We start from the raw sequence: 18198 nt of genomic DNA on the forward strand, positions 1-18198 counted from the left end.
AAAACATTGCAGGAAAAAGAAAAACAACTTTTTTTCATCGTGATTCCGTGAAATTGCCTAATAATTATGCGTTCCATGTATTCATCACATGGAAATGGTTCAATATGCTGCGATTGGCACACAGATTTATGGGAAGCATCTCCAAATAATATCAATAAAGTCGAAATTCTCACTTGCCAAATATCATGTGTGTACACTAATACTCAAGAATGTTATAACATGAAATTAGGGAAAATCATGGGCATTGTCTATAAAGTAGCTATTGTCTGTAAACACGGGGTGATTATGCAACAAAAAGTGCTTTTTGTGGCCCAAACAAATCTGTATGGCTTCTAAAAGCTGAAAAACATCATACTGTTGCGGTGCACAACTACAGCCGAACATGATATTATAAATGAATATCGACTCTGAGGTGATAGACGAGTTGCTGCTGTTTATTAAAGCGCAGCCATGCACACATTGCTGAGCAAACGGAGAGGGGCGCAGATGGGCAGCAATGTACCACTGGTCGAGTTAAAGCCACTGGATTTGGATTAAATAGCTTGTGAAGAGAGCCGATGAGGCTTTGGTGCGGGGGGGAGAGAGAGAGGGAGCTAAGGACTGATTTTTATCTTTTACCGGATGGAGAAGGGGAGGAGGCACGAAGAATTAGTTATTCTTGTAGCAGCACAGAGCCTGTTTGCTGCACGGTGTATTAGCAAGCGCGTAACCAAAAGCTCCGACGCAACTAAATCTGCTTCTGCGGCGACGTGACACCGAGAGCATCAGGACAGAAAGCACCAGTTCCTGTCAGGGCGCGCACCAAACAAACGCTCTTCTGCTGGACATGAAAGTGCAGCAAGGCTGCAACTCAGCAGACATGGGAATCCCGGTTAAAACCGAAGAAGAATTGCGAAAAAATACCGTAATAACCCCAGAGGATGTGCTTGGGCTACAGAAGATCACCAAGAGTAAGTAACATAATGTTGGTAGCACCACTGGGAGAGTGGCTAACATATTTTGTTACCGGGGGGGGGGAGAGGAAGCCACGCACTGTTGTCTGTATTTATTGCTTGTATCATAGTAACGTGCTACCATGGACAGCGACACAACCCCAGAGGACCTGAGCGTCAAGAGCTTTAAATAAGACTAACCACTTTTAACCAGTCTGCATAATAGTGAGTGAGCAGGTGTATCTTGACCAAGGACAAATGCTATCTGGGATTAAAGCTAAGATTTATTGTGAAGGGTTGGCTTATGGGGTTACAGTTTATTCAACATTGTGTGTTTGACTGTTTGCACTTGTTCTCTTTTGATTGTATTGCCACTGAGACAGAAAGAGTGAATTTTTCTGGTGTGCCTGTCAAATCACAATAGAAAAAGGTTAAACTAAACTAGCTCTTAGTAATTGTTCACCTAAAGTTACCCACAGCTCTGAGGTAACAGGTGGCCTAAGATGTGATCCTGTGATTATAGCTCACTGAAGATAGTAGTCACTTGGAACAAATTACAAGGGGACAGTACTGTCACTTTGTTGTTTATCATATAATCAAAGCAGTGTCAACATTATATAACAGAGTCAGACTGGCCTCACACATACCCTCATCTAGGCAGCCCCTGTATTAGCTGAGCAGTTAACAAAAAGGTATTGAACTTTAAAGAAAATTAAGCTTTTACTGACCAAAATGTTTCATGCAGGTGGCTCAGACAATCAAATACTTTAAAGCTGGAACTGAGAATGAAGGAAGAACAGAAAGATTTAAATACTATGAAACTATTCAGTTTATGGAGATGGTTTGAGATGAAACTGAATATGTAAAGAGAACAGAAGACCTAATTAACTCTGTGAAAAATTATTAGCGTGTTTAGTTAGTGACAATTGAAGTAGGCAACACAGACCAACAAATACTATTTCTAATGATCATTCAGGTAAAACAAAACCATGTTAATAAAAGCTCAATATCATATAAGAATGCACACAACTTACAATAAACTAACTAAATAATTCACTACAAATAAATGTGACAAGGTAACAGAAACAAAAGATCAATCTATATCATGACATACACTGTACATCCCTGGAAAATAAGCTTCTCCAATAACTGTGACTCAAACATTGCTACTAACAAGCACTGTAACTAACAAAAATTAAATATGAAAACATGTAAACCAACACTTTTTAATAATAATTTTTATTAAGTTACAAATTAGCTTTTAAATGTTCTTTGAAGCATCTTTTGGAATATTTTATAGAGGACTCACTTTTAGTCAAGTCAGGAGAGGAAAACATTTCTATATACAGTATATTATCAAAAGCTGATCTCAGTAAGTGAGAAACTTAGAAGGAAGATTTTTGACAACTTGAAGAAGTCAGTTGAGTTTATATTTCAATTCAGAAACTGATTTTCTTCTTCACCCAGCTTTCTGAATGCACAATTACTGAATGAAATCATACTAGAACAAGGCCATGTGTTTAAATAACATATTACATTTGGTCACATTTAATTGTAATCCATTGAACTTTTTAAAAAATCTTTATAAATCCATGTTCAGTAAAAGATGAAATTAAATTTATCTCACTTAATTTCGGTTACATTGCAAAATCACAGCACCCACTCTGTCATACGACTCTCTCTGAAACTCACATCTGTTTTCATTTGGTAGCATCCCAGTGAAAAAGCAACACCAGAGCTGTATCAGTGCGATAATTCCTAAATCACTCATGATGGTGTGATAATCTCCGCTCTTCTTTGACATGTAATCTGGATTATGTTATAATGGCTGTAACACAGCATTCTCTAATAAAGAGATGTATCTCAGGTAATAATGAGATTATTACCTTCTGATTGTTAGCTAAGAAATGTAGTTTGTGTCTTCCATCCTTTTCTTGAATGACTTGACAAAAATGACTTCACGGTCAAAGATTGCATTTACAACTTGCCAGCAGTGGAAATTCTCAGGATTTAAGTCTCAGCTGAAAGATAGTTAAGTTTTTAGGTCTGATTTTAAATCTGCTTTAATGCATGGCCTTTCTTTCTTTCTTTCTTTCTTTCTTTCTTTCTTTCTTTCTTCCTTTCTTTCTTTGTTTATTTCTTTCTTTCTTTCTTTCTTTCTTTCTTTCTTTCTTTCTTTCATTTGGAACAAAACTTAAAACAGATATATACAGAACAAAACTGTAGCAATCAGACAAACTGTCCAACACCCAACCATGATAAAAAAAAAAGACAATATATTCCACAAAGAAAAGGGAAGGGAAGTATAGAAAACACCCTGTCTGTAAAAAGCTTTTACAGTGGTGTTTTTGGAAAGTATGTGACTCCATTCTGTCTGTCATGCTTGGTCTCATGCTAATAAGTAAGGCACAAAGCATCATTGTTTAGGGCTGAAAAGAAATATAATCCAGAAGCATTATATTAATATAATCAGAAGCATGACGGCAACAGAAAAATATTACACAATGTAAGTTTTAATTTACCATAATTGATGATTTACACACAACACAGACACTGCTAGTATGATTTTGTAACCTTATATCAGGAATTGCAGTGCCACTGATGGACAGTAAAAGGCTTAAATGGATTTATCTGTAGTTAAAATAATGAATCAACATTTTTACATAATTTTCATTGCTGAACTCACAACTCTTTCATCACTGTCAGAGAGCTTTTGTTCAGCAATGCTTCTGTGATATACCTCTTTGTTTTTAAACAAGCACATCAAAACAGCAGCAACTAAGTGAGAACGTTGTGTTTAGTTGGAGCAGCACTGTGCTCCTGTCAATTGGCAAAGATGTCCAACTGGATTATTGCTTCCTACGAGCTGAAAGATGTCTGACCTGACATTTTTATGCCATTCCGACACCAGTGCAGACCATTTGTTAGTTGACCATTTGTTAGTTGTTCAGGTGAGTTTTGCTGTGATTGGTGGATTGAGAGGATTGATTAATTGGTCAGAGGTATGTTTAAAAAATCACTACAAGGGACCCCTTGGTCCCTCGCAGTGATTTTTTTTCCTTGTAGTGGGATCAAGGAACATAATTTAAAGGTTAGCATGACAAGTAAGGTCATGTGCCCAGGGTAGCCTGAGAAAATGTGTATGTTCAGAATCCCAAGTCTGCCAATTGGCCTGACATCAACAAAAAGTTGAAGAATTGCATGAATTCCAGATAGATATCAAACTAGCAATATCTTTCTAACCCTCTGTGTTACGTTCTTTCCTGCTTACAAGTGTTTATGGTCAAAAACAGTCTCAAACTTGTAACAAGGCAAGGAAAGTGAACCTGATGATGTACAAAAAGAGGTGTGGAGCACAAGTTTCATCGTGTGACAACAGTCATGACAACAATCAATGCATGGATGGCATATGTGTATTGAACAGTCTGTCCTGTAAAATATTGCAGTATTACATGTTGTATCCAGAGATAGGATTGTCAACTATCAGGTCGTGCATTGTTAATGGTGGTACTTATTTCAAGTATTCCTGTGAAATCAAAAAAGTTGTGAATGCTTTATCTATTTATAAATGTCTACAGACACAATTTTCATGATTTTTCATGCTTTTGGTCTCAAAAACAGGACACTCGTACAGTCAAGTAGTTGAAAAATAATGTTATTCACACATTATTACCACATACCACTCTGACACAGCGCTGGATAGCATAAACAAGATTTAAACTACCAAAGGGTGCTAACAAACTTTATATGTGAACACCTGTCTCCTGATGTTAACTGTTATTAACTTATACCCTCTATTAAACATTCATTTTAGCAGACTGGTTAACAACTAACAATTTTTAAAAAATATGAACGTGACTAAGTATTATAATGGAGTAGCAGTCACATTAGTGATATTTGATAAGTACAAATCAGGGATGGAACTGGTAGATGGCTGGTTCAGGATCACCACAGCAACAAAAATAGTTTTAAAGACAAGTTAATTGTAATTATTCGCAAATGAGCCATGTACCATTACAGAGTAAAAATAACTGGTGTAAAAAAATGAGTGCACCTTTGGAAGTGCATGTAAAACCTGAAAGTTCAGTGGAAGAGATCAGATGCTATTCATCTAAACACAAAGAAAACTGTTGAAACAACAGACCAGCAATGATACACAGATTGTGCTTTTGTCAACTTGTCCTTAAACACCCAAGATGACCAAAGTACTAACCAAATCTAACCAATGTTGTCTACATTATTTAATACTCTTAACTGGAGTCTTTCACCAACACCTGGGAAATACTACATGAAGGATGATATGTATGACACAACTGTCTTTGTAAACAGTTTAAAATAGAGTTTACTATACCTCCAGACCACCCAGTAAAAAAAACAGTAGTTGTGAAGAGTAAACATTAATCCACAAATGGTCAGACAGGATTTTACAACTTCACAAAGAAGCAAATGTGTGATCAGGTGATTCAAGGGTAAACACCAGAACTATACATGATGATGAGTAGTATTAAGACGCTAGTTGCTGAATCTCTATCATTATTTTTGTCTTGTCTGAAGATTTTTTTGTGCAATGACAGACTGCTTCAATTCACATCAAACAGTCCCAAAGTGTACAAATATAAGGGTAGAACTTTTATAAAGCTTATTGATTTGGCTTAAAGGTTTGCTGCCATCAAGGTCCTTGGGATGAGCAAGGACTTTATTTTATTTGCATAAACTTAATTAGAAAAATGTTTGAATCCTATCACTATGAAGGAGCCTGATACAACGTTCAAATACCCAACAGGCCCTTTGTTTGAAAGCACACTGATGCCTTTGATGAGACTAGATGAACTAGAATCATTGACAGTTCGTCCTTTACTGATTTTAAACATTCTATTATGGGATTTTTAGAAAAATAAAATTAAATAGATTTTCTAGTTTGTCAGATTTTTTAAAATATTAAAATATTTCAAGCCACAATGTAAAAAAAAAACAGTATTTGGAGTACGTTATCATGGTATGATGGAGGTTAACCACACTTAATGCTATACCAAAGGCATTTTTGGCAAGGATCACTAACTGATTATTTTGTCTCATCCAGACAATTTACACAAAGCATTTTGTTCCTTTAACACCCATTGGTGCTCAATTGATTTGCTGTGATAAATCAAGGACACAGAGGAGTTCTTTTTCCAAAGGGATTTCCATTCTGTGATGCCTGCTAACACAATGGATATGGCTTTAATTAAAATTGATCCGTGCAGTCTTATAAGCTTCTATGCATTGCTGCTGGTATTCTGACGTGGACAGAAATTAGTCATTAATGCAGATTCTTACTTTCCAAGTAAGGCCTCTGCTTTGCATGGAAGAGAATAAAAAGATTGTATGTTGCACTGCAAGGACATGTTTGTTAATAAACAAAAATGTAAAAATGTGCATCATGAGACAAATCTACAATGATGTTGTGTGATCAATTCTGACTATGTGTATTTAAATATCGTTTCATTTGCTGATTTGGAATAAAACTAGTCCAGTTCAGCTCAGACAAACATGTGGCAATAAATCCTAGTGACAGAAATGCAGATCATACAACAGAAATCAGCTGTCTACACATTCCAATGCTTTGAAGTCCATGATTACCACTTCTCTTTGTGTTTGGGCCATGAAAAGGTCGTGACTTGTTTTAGTGTATCTAGAGGAGGTAGTTTGGTCATGCATATTTATGCTTTTTTTCTGCTTGATTAATCCATTAGGATCAGATCCAATGAATGTTTGTATAACTGTTCAGCATTCAGATACCTTACTTGTGGGACTGTCTCATTTATACTAAGAAAAAATACATTATTCAAAATTTTCTTCAGCACTGTTGAAAATATCCGTGCATTCAATTGCACAAGTTTCTTTAAGGAGGGAAGAATGTAAATTCATCCAATGAGGAGGGAAGAATGTAAATTGCCCATCTTATCTGAAAGAGATGACATATCAGTGGTCTTGATTTTAAGGATGCATATTCTTGGTATTTGGCTTCATTATGCGACTTGTGAACCACCAATCAAGATTAAAAAAAAATAATATAACAATAACAATGACATATTTAAAAAATGAAAGATACTCTCGCCAACTATTTGTTGGTTTGACTGAGATAATCGCACCTTTTCCTAATCAGAAATATAATTTTGTGGGAGATGTCATTCCGATCATGGCCGGATGATCTTTGCTGCCTAATTGACAAAACCTGTACTTTTAGAACTTTAATTATATATCATAATCCTATCATATATCCAGCACACTCACTCAAGGACCGTTTCTTTCAACAAATCTCATTTAAAGACTTCATATTTGATCAAAGTAGAAATCTATTCAGGAGTATTTACTTTATATGTTTACTCTCTTGTGGGTCCTTGGATGTGTTTTGCAGGAAGGCACTTCTGACACTTGGTAGATAGTAGAGCTGCTTCCAATAAGCTCTTAAAGAATCTGTTCTGTCAGTCATTTATGTGTGCTTTTAAATTGATTTTCCACAGACTAAAGAGTTTTAGTTTTAGAATATCTATGCTGTTGATGTGTGACATTTTCTAACTTTTACCCTTGATTCATGGTGGGATTTGTAACTCCTGGCCTTGTCTGCTAGGCTGATCACAAAAAAAGATCAGAGAGGAGGGCGGAAAGACAATCATTTGTGTCTCTCAAGATTCCACACCAAATGTTACATTACATTTGTGAGACACAGTGTTTGTATGTAGGTATGTTTGTGCAGACAGAGGTTAACTCATACTCAGCAGTAAATTGTTGTTAAGGTTCACCTGGATAACATTTGCCTTCATCCACATGCAAGCTTTAAACTCTATAATGATTATGAAACTTAACTATCTTAGATCATCTATGGCTAATGAAAGTTTGTCTTCTTAACTTTTGCTGATTTTTTTAGTAATTTTTCAAATGTGATTTTAAATTCGAAGCCTTGTAGCAAAGATATGGGGTTTTCTTAGCAGATAAACTGAAAATGGGACAGCATCGGCAACAAAATGTTTTCCCTTCAATTTGAATTAGCCAGCTTTTGTTTGTGGTTTCAAATATAGAAGTTCTTTCCAACAAGTAATATTGGTCATCATATATAACCAATAAAATCATAAATTTTATTGTATTTCCAACTAAAGGATATTGTTTTACAAATAAAGGGGGAAACAGAGCTTCTTTGTCTGTTTTCATGACTGGCGTCTTGGTTGACTTCCATTGTCGATCGTAATCACAACATGCTTCTTTCTAGGAAGTTTTTTTTTGTCACAGGCTGTTGCACTGGAGAAAGATTAGAGGAAAGAATCTCATTTGCATTCAGCTGCTCAGAATGCAACCCCTTCATGAACCTCACTATTTGCCAGTTTGCCTAAAGGTGTTGGTAATTGAAAGACATGAAGCAGCCTGCTGCACACAGGTGTGCTGTACATCATGATGTGAATATTGTCATTTAGTGGCAATTTCACCGGTTACCTTCAGCCATAAATTGTTTAGACATGAGGTCAAGTCCAGGCACATTTGTATTGTTCTTCCTTGTGTCCTCAGATGAATTCAGCACAAGGTCTCGGCATTGATCAGAGACCGCAGTCAGATGGAAAGAAGAAGGCATGTGAAGTCAATCCCTGTGGCTGGAAGTCTGTAACTCCGGGCTAATCTTGTAGATTAAGGAGCTATAAGTAGCAGCTCACTTGTTCTGTGTGACTGCCACTTTGGTGTCAGACAGATTTCATGTATTTGAACACTGGAACGCAGCAGGATTCAAGACCTGATCCTAATTTTACTCTCTTGGAGGTACGGCTGCCACTGGCTTCTTTTCAAGACTGATTTGTCTCTGACATCCATTTGAGGCAAAACTACAATGTCTAATAAAAGCCTAATGCTAGTCTTTACGTTATTGCCTAGTGAGTTTTAGCATTGAGCAGACTGATTATTACGAAAATACAACAAAAGTCCAGTTTTGTTTTTTGGTTTTTTTTAAAGAAATTTGGCATTTGAAAGATCTTGAAATTGTATGCCAAAGGGTGTGATACTCTAATTAAAGCACCTACGATGGCAGTAAATGAAAAACCTATCATCACCGCAGGGACAGGAAATTTTAGCATAATATTTTGCCTTGTTTCATGAGCATGGCCTTCCATAAGATGAGGCCTCAGATATTCCTTCATAAATTACCACATGTGGAATATTTCATTTGCATTCCACTGATGCATAACCTATAATACTCTCCTTTGATTCACCTCTGAACCTTGTTGTTGTGGAGCAGGCAGGTGGATAAGAGGAAGGCAAAGACACGCTGATCAAGCTACTGCACTACAAGAGGGACTGTTGCTAGGTGACAGTGTTTAAGGAAGTGAAGTGCAGCACTTTTGTGTGTGTATGACAGTTAAAAAAGACTGAGCCATGATCACATATAATATGTTTTTCTTTTGTTTGTCTGAGTTTAGATTTCAGGGCAAGAACAGAAATAGCAATGTCAGTTCTGAGTTTTTAAAGCAATAAGACTTGACATGGATGCACAGTAAGAGCAGGCATCATTTCCTGCCACATTTGCCTTTTAGAGAGGATTATGTTGAAAGCAACAGAGAGTCTAAAGCAACACACTCTAGTTTTACTTCTACAACTAAATTAAAACTACTTTTGTTATAAAGTTTTTAATATAGCACTTATGATGCTTGAAAATCACTTTATTAAATGTAAGAAATGGTTGACATATGGTTACAGTCAGTCGGCTTAGCACAAAAAACCTAATCTTCAATTATCAATACATTAGCTCCACTAATGTGGCGTGATTACATAAGAAAATAGCTGTATTTTGGTTTTAAAGAGAAACTTTATCTTAATTCTTTCTGGAGAAGACTTAAATCAGTTTTCTATAAGATCAAACTTGATTTTAAGCAAACAAAAAAATGCATAGTGTTTTCTCAGTTGCAAAAATATGCTAACATACTTGGAATGTCCTTACTAAAAGGAGATTAATATACTGCTAGCATGCTGCTGTCATGGAATGGCAGAGAATTTGGACACAAATTCAGAGCGAAAAGGCACAAAGAAGGCAGAACAAAGTGAATTTTGTTTTATTTCAACCAAAGGACAATGGTGAAGACTACAAAAATGAACTGGCAAACAAGAACCGAAACCAAATGGTATATAGTGTACACAGAAAACCAACAAGACACTGGTAGATTGAATGAACTAAATGACACCGGGTGAACTAATGAAAAGGAAAGAGACACTAAACCAAATGCACAGGGGAGGAAAACAACAAATTAAATCAGGAAACCAGAGCTAAAGACCACACAAAAACTCACCTTTTGACCTTTTCTCACAAAGTTTCTGGAACTACATTGGATGAACTTTATGCATCTTCTGAAAATCATTTTACCTAATTGATCCAAACAGATCCATATAGACAAACTTTGCCAAGAAAGTGCAGCATTTTACTATATTAATTTGCTTTGCTGTTTAAAATTTCAGCATTATTAGGACCAACTCTGAATTCGAATGTGCAAAGTCAACTATGAATTGAGTGCAAATGATGTGCAAAATGTACTAATAATGTCTTAAAAAACTGAAAGTATCAGTCAAAAGTCTGGTATAATTAAATGTATCAGTAAGTTGTGTCCAAAATTTTGACTGGTAGTATAATTAATCTTTCTTTCATGAAAGGTCACCAGAAAATGACAGCTCTGTTAATCTGCATGCAACTTTCTGAGCAAATATGAGAGCATATTGGATGTTTTCAATGAAAGCATTACCAGCACTTGCAGCGACTTGGGGATTTTTAAAAAATTCCTGCTGCTGAATAATAATGAAAACATTAAATTTGCTGATGTTTCTAACTGCTTCATTTCATCCAACCATCATTTCATCTACAGTATTTTTGCACTCACTTATTTCAGTGTAGGGTCACAGGGGCGCTGGAGCCCTTCCCAGCAGTTAAGGAAGGCAGGTTTTGTTTTTTCAGTTCATCTTCATTTTTCTGTGTTGCATTATTCATTGTGATGCTGTTGTTGGAAAAGGAAAGGGATTAAAAATTCTTGACAGGTTATTGCATGAAGTATCTGTCAGTCATTATATATTTAAAACTCAATCCAATCACATCATCAAAGTTGAGTCAACTGAAGGCTTTCATTAGATCTAGAAATCTTGTGCCAGTGATACATTATTACTGGCACTCCATTCAATTTGTATATTTTGTCTATTTTCTCACCCACAGTTAGACCTAATTTGACTGCCGCTGAACACCAAGCACCTGAGAAGGGCTGATTTTATCAATACAACAAATCTCTGAGCGACAGCACAGTCAGCTGTCATCGGTCAAGCTGCCCATGTCCACAGGCTGTGAAATCAAAGTGGATTTTTGCTGCGCGTTTTGAACCACTGTATAACCCTGAGAGTGATAGTATCATTGTCAGGCTTGCATTGCAAGAATTTGCTGTACTAAATGACAGTGACTTTACTAGCTTTTCAGGTGAACTGCCCCATTTGTCTTTTAGTGAGTAGTCTAGCTTGATTCACAAAATATAACCATCTGCATACAAAGATATTGATTTAATTGGTATATCTTTAAGGAACTCTTCCAAAATCTTCTGAAGAAAATAAAGAAATTAGCCATTCAGTTTATTACACAAGGAATATTTTACTATTTAAAAGTGCTCACTTTTGTAATTGGTTGGCTGCATCCTCACTGGAATTTAAATTAAGAAAAATAATCCCTCACTTTAGAATAAAGTAATGAATTAAAAAGGCTTTCGTCTGAGAGTGCCGACAGCAGCTTTAAGTTCCTTTAATAGCAAGTTTCAATTTGTTTTATTTACTGTTTGTACAGCTTGAGAATTTGATTCTGTGTCAGCAGGATGAATCACACTGATATAATTTTTATATTACGTGTTTAATATATCCTCCGCTCTAAAAATCATATTGAGGCTGTAACTGCATTTGCTATTTTAGGCACAGAATATTGAGGATAAACATTTTTCCTCTCTTACTCTCCCATGTCAGTCGCTCAGCCCAAGAGACATTTATCATCTTCTTAATACAAATCATGTTGCAAAATCTTTTACTTTTTTTAAAAGGAGCTCAGACAACCAGTGTTCAGCTCAGCAATAGAGTCCATGATACAGTTTGACACTAGTGTCTTGCCAAAATGATGTACTGAAACCTTGAGGTCATCTCAGACTAACTGCAATAAATAAATTCAGGCCACATAGTTGTCAGGATGTTCTTAAATCTTGTGCAAATGTTTACCTCCCTGTCACTTTCAAGAAACTCAGTTGGCTTATATTTAGGCTTCCATTTGGTTACGTTCTCAGGGTAGATAAGCCTCTCACATGAAATGACCTGGCACTAGAGGGCACTGCATCCAACAGCAGCTCTCTAACCCTCTTATCAGTTTAAAAGGCAGTATAGCGAGTTGCATTTATAAGCCAAAACAACTTGACATGGAAATTTCACAACCGGTCTTCTGATGTTAATCACAGAGGAACATCTACAACATGTAAACATTAATCATTACCACCGCAGAACAAATGTCACTATGCATGTGCAGGAGAATGCAACACCCGGAAATGTACATGTACAGTCAAATAAATAATGTAAGATACACATGCATTTATTTTTATAGCTAACTTTGGCATCATAAACAGTTTAGTTCAAAATTACACAACTCTTGCAAACACTGTACATGACATCACCTAAATAGCAATGCTTGTATGTGTATTAAACTTTACATAAACTTTCTCTTCATATGATTTATGTATTCTGGGGTTGGGGGGTTTAAATACTCTTCAATGTGATCTCTCTTTTTCTGTATTTTTTTTAATGTTACCAGGTATTATGATGTCATTCCTCTGGATTTTGTAAAAATATAGTCTGTGTTTATCACATTGTCGTAGTTTCATAACATTCCCTAGCTATCAAGTAACTATTAACCACTGTCTCATAAACAGTACTTATGTATTGTTTTTTCAACTAAGAAACATGAGATTTTCAGCAGATCTTTTCCTTTAATCAGTTGATGAATCTTTTCTGACTGAATAACTTTCTTGTCGTCAATTCTGATCTAATCTCAAGTTCATAGTCTTGAATCTTTTCCAGTACATTAAATATCAAGCTGTAAATAGTTAGGCTTTGCAAGAAGGACGCATTCAGACAAGGTGTCAGGTATTGTGTCCTGCACTTTATGAAAGGATCTATAAATATCTTTGAGCAGGTGGTTAAAGCCTGAGCAGGCCATCTGCTCCTTAACCCTCAGAAAATACAAGAGGATGCTCATGTGCGACTTTATGCGTGCCCATGCGCATGCACACACATACACAGATGCTTCTATAGTTCCTGACCAATTCAAACATCAACAAGAAAAGCCATTCTTACTTATGCAACATAGTTTGCTAAAATTACCTGCCCTCATCATAACCCTAATGAGACAGCAGGTATGTGTGTTCATGCGTTTGTCCATGTGCACGCGCACATGTGTTTGTGTATGTGTGTGCTGCCAAACCAGTCAGTCCATGTGATGGTAAAACACTATAAGCCTCTTAGGTCTAATCCTGCCCCGTTGGGAAGGCAGTGTCTCACACACATCTACACACAAATAAAACCCCACACACATACATTAGCAGTAGGGGAAAATCTATCAATAAATGCATGAAGAACATTTACTGTCACTAGTTTTAAGACATATGTGGAGTCAACAATGTTGCATGATGGTAGGAAAGTGCTATCTTATAAACATATACGTGCACACAATCACACACAAATAAATGAATAAAGATTAAAGATTTAAATCTCGTCAAACATGAAATAACCAAAATTAGTAATGGAAGAAGAAAAAAAGGTTACTTAAGTCTTATTTGCCCATTTTTGTTTCTACTCTACAATGTCTCAGAGGGAAACACTGTTCTACTCATATCACAGCTCAATGTTTTGCAAGCCTTTCAAATCATCTTGTACTGTTTAGTTTAGTTTAGTTTAGTTTAGTTTAGTTTAGTTTAGTTTAGTTTAGTTTAGTTTAGTTTAGTTTAGTTTAGTTTAGTTTAGTTTAGTTTAGTTTAGTGCACAACTGACAAAACACCACATGGCTTTAACTGGTATCTAATGTTATTTTTTTTTTATCATTTTTTATGTCATACTGACAATATTTCCTTTGGACATGGAGACTGATGCAATATGTAGAAAATAGCTCCATCTGTAGTGCTGTGTGGTTAACGTGGTGAACATTCATAAAAGGTCAGAGGAATGTATTCAGTGCAGAACAGTTATTAATGAATGTAAATTAAACCAGATGAAACCTGACTGCAATAAAATGAGCACATCATCTCAGAGTTTTTGCATTTTTTTTTAAAGTAGATTGCTTGCTGCCTGACATAAGCGTTTCACTTCAATATTACTATTATATATTTTTTTTTAAAAAGACAACTACTAGCTGTGTATACTTATTATTTTTTGTTTGTTTATTTGTTTTTCTCAGATTACCTCTGCTCTCCAGAAGAAAATGTTCACATGATCGACTTCACCAGGTTTAAGATCCGTGACATGGAAACGGGGACAGTCTTGTTTGAAATCACTAAACCTCCAACACCAGGTCAGGACCATACTTAATATTTTCTTTCACAAAAGAAAAAAAAATGAAAGCATAATATTCCATTTTTTTTTTCACTTTCTTTGTAGCAGGAGGCTTAAAACACTGTGACCCAAACGCTGGCCGTTTTGTCCGATACCAGTTTACCCCAGCCTTCCTGCAGTTGCGGCAGGTTGGAGCAACGTAAGTTAGAATTTAGTCTTTGATACTTTCGCTCAGTTGAAAAAAAAAAGACTAATGTGCAGTCTACACTTCCATGTGACAGAAGACTACATGTAGGAGGTGTGAGGTCTTCAATGTGGGACAACAGGCTGCAGCTGATCAGAATGAACATGCAGCGCAGTGTAGCCCACCTGATGAGTCAGACACTAAATAGCTGTCAGAGCGCCTTACTGCTCTCATCATCAGACTTGAAGTCTGAGCTTTTTAATACAGAAAAGCTGCTGAACTCCTCTAAACACAAATAAGAGTTTATACAATGTAATGTCATGATCTTTAAGTTATGGTATTGTTTTTAGTCTTTAATTTAGTTTTTTCCCTTGTATATTTTCTGTTGCTTCCTGCTCAGTAGTTTCTCAATTCCAGTCCTCAGGCCACCCTGCCCTGCAAGTTTTATAGGCAACCCTACTGTAACACACCTTGAGGAAATAAAGGGCTTGTTAAAGGGCTGTAAAGAACTTGATGAGGAAGTTCAATAATCTGACTCAGGTGCTATGGAGGAGGAAAATGTCTAAAACATGCAAGGCAGGGGGGCCTGAGCACTGGAATTGAGAAACACTGTGCTAAATCAACATCTAAAGTTACTGGAGCTGATTTCATACATTAATCAACCAAGATAAAGTTCATTTTAGAAATTATTTCATTTAAAGAAGCAATGTAAAGAATGTAAGCATATGCTACCAAAACAGACTTTAGAACATATTAGATTATCTTATCAATCTAATATGTTCATGATTAGATTATCAACAGTCAGCTGTGACTGTTTTGCCCTTTTGATTTCATTTTCCTCAAATCAACAGAACTTGTAATGATGTTGGCATGTGTTCCCATACATGAGCCGTCATTTTGATGATTTTACCAGCTTGTTTTCTATTTGTGTCTGTGCAGGGTTGAGTTCACAGTGGGAGACACTCCCATCAACAACTTCCGCATGATAGAGAGACACTACTTCCGTGACCAGCTGCTGAAGAGCTTTGATTTTGAGTTTGGCTTTTGCATGCCCAGTAGCAAGAATACATGTGAGCACATTTACGAGTTCCCTGCACTGTCTGAGGAAATCAGTGAGTATCACACACAGACATGCACACAACTTCAACACACTCATAATCACCAGAGACAAATGCACCGAGGAAGAGAGGATTTGATGTTACAAAACCCTTGTGACTGTTTTTTTGTTCCTTCTCAGTGCGTGAAATGATCCAGCATCCCTATGAGACACAGTCTGACAGCTTCTACTTTGTGGACAACAAGCTGGTGATGCACAACAAAGCAGATTATTCCTACTGTGGGGGACCATAAAGAAGACCTCCACTGTTTCCTCCACTCCAGCTCTAGACATTTGTCATGATGCCCCTTCAGGACAGAAAATCATGAACTGATGGACAAATTACTGGCGTTAGACACTCTTATCTCACTCCTGTTAGCTCTAAGCATTTCCATTCAGATAGTCTTGTCTCCTGGTCAGTCATGTTCCTCCCTTTGCATCTTTTGCAGGAACAGTAAATTCTGCCAGTTTTATCATCACTTTGAATCTGTGTGTGAGTGTGTGGGCAGCCGTGTCTGTACATACTGTTGATTTCAGTTCGCTTAAGTGGGCTTTACTTGATCATCAGAGAGCATTTGTAGACTCGTTTGTTTAATATAAAGACAAAAGGGAGCTTTGTGTGGCTAAGCTAAACCAGACAAGACAGAAAAACAAAATAAGACAAAGAGAGGAAAAGGGTTAAAATTTTAATCTATTTAAATTTTATTTACAGTATAAAATTTGTATAGGACTTTAGTTACATTTTTATTCCAGAAGTTTCTTAAATTTATAGTAGCACACCCATCTTGAATGATTCCTTCCTCCGCCTAGGTATCATCCAGCTGAATGACAGCAATGTGTACTTGTCTTTGTGAATGTGTCATTTGTTTTATGTTTTCATGTTCATAGTATTACAATATCAGGAGTTATTTTTTAAATAAATAGCCATTTTGAAGTGTCAGAAAACATATGTTAGCCAAAAAGTCAGATACCAATTTTGATATCCGATATGTCCTCTGTAGTACTAAACACTGTGTGTATATTTAAATTCTGATTATTGTTTTAACTATAAAATGAAAAAGTGTGTAAAATTTTGACAGCTGAAATTCCATTACTGCAATAAATATGGGATTTTTGCTAAACCTTGATATGCTTGTTCATACCAGTATTATAAAAGATTAAATACAGTAAGATTGTACAAATAACCAAAAGAAGGAAAAGCTCCTTAACTCTGCTGATACGGCAATATTGTCTTATCTCAATTTAGTTTCATTACTGTAACTTGTTACATAAAGTCCTCTGACTCAAAACTGACAATGCCTGACATTAATCAACCTGATTTTCACATTTACACCTCTGTTACCTTCAGCACCAGCATCCTTGATTTTTTTGTTTGTTTGTTTTTTGTTTGTTTTTGTTTGGGGGGGTGGGGGGGGTGGGGGTTGTATTGACTACCAAATGCGGTAAACGTTAATACTTAAGTATAAAAATATAAAATATAATTAATCATTAGCAATAAGCTGCACAATACAATGTCTTTGCTGCCACCTCCTGTGACAACAGTCTTACTGCACTGTTGCCATGGCACCACCAGTCGTCACTCAGTAAACATCAGCTATAACCAAACAAAAGCCTGCCCTTTGCTTAACCCATATTAAAATGAACAAAATAAGACTTATCAACATGCACATGATGCCTGATGTGAATCAGCAATATCTAAATTTATGGAAACTTGAGACAGGGGATTGTTATTAATAATTTGAAATCATAATTTAAAACACCTGGAGAGTTTAATTCCAGTATCCACTTTAAACTCTGGTTTTAGATCTCATCAACTTTCCAGGGACATGTGTGGTTCTTTGGCTATTTAATGCAAGGCTTCATTCACCAGGTAGCTGTCACTGTATGTGATCAGTGCATTGGGAGTACTGAAACATTTTTAACCTGGAGAAATCAGAGAAGTCAATTGGTGATTCAGACATATAAATAATAATGTGAAACAGGCTTTTGTTTTTTTTAACATTGTCCTCTAAAACACTGTTACAAAAATACTGACAATAGCAATTCTCATAATTCTGCAAGGATAACTCTTTCAGTGTTATTTTCTTTACAGCAATTGTGCAATTACACTTGATAAAATGAAGTAATCCAATTACTTTTAAATTACTTAAAAACAACAAAGATATGACATCCACAAATCAAAGCGCAGTTTGCTAAATGTAAATAAACAGACATTATAACATATTAATAAAATAGACATTTCAACATGATATGTAATGTCTTAATATATCACGCAGATTATCATTTGCTGAATCATCAAAAGTGACTGTATATGGTTTGTGGGGAAAAAAAATCTGAAGGAAAATAAATCTGCATTAAAGTAAAAATGCTTAATAGGGAGTGTGGGTTGATTCAAAATTCACCAATAAACATGTCATCCACTGAGACTG

General features: G+C 36.0%; 1 protein-coding gene across 2 annotated transcripts; it reads left to right on the plus strand.

The window, feature by feature from the left end:
* Nucleotides 1-826: 826 nt before the first annotated feature.
* Nucleotides 827-16023, plus strand: unc119a1 (unc-119 lipid binding chaperone a1; the record flags this gene model as incomplete). 2 transcript variants are annotated; one of them, XM_079246697.1, is made up of 5 exons in its annotated part: nucleotides 827-950; nucleotides 14395-14508; nucleotides 14595-14688; nucleotides 15613-15785; nucleotides 15911-16023. In XM_079246697.1, the coding sequence occupies 5 exons, from the start codon at nucleotides 827-829 to the stop codon at nucleotides 16021-16023; spliced, it is 618 nt and encodes a 205-aa protein (XP_079102823.1). The 2 variants fall into 2 exon arrangements, with proteins under 2 accessions (XP_079102823.1, XP_079102824.1); XM_079246698.1 differs by having other exon boundaries at nucleotides 14598-14688.
* Between the last annotated feature and the right edge of the window lie 2175 nt (nucleotides 16024-18198).

Source organism: Telmatherina bonti, assembly GCF_933228915.1.
Source record: "Telmatherina bonti genome assembly, chromosome: 9".
In the NCBI taxonomy this organism is placed as follows: Eukaryota; Metazoa; Chordata; class Actinopteri; order Atheriniformes; family Telmatherinidae; genus Telmatherina; species Telmatherina bonti.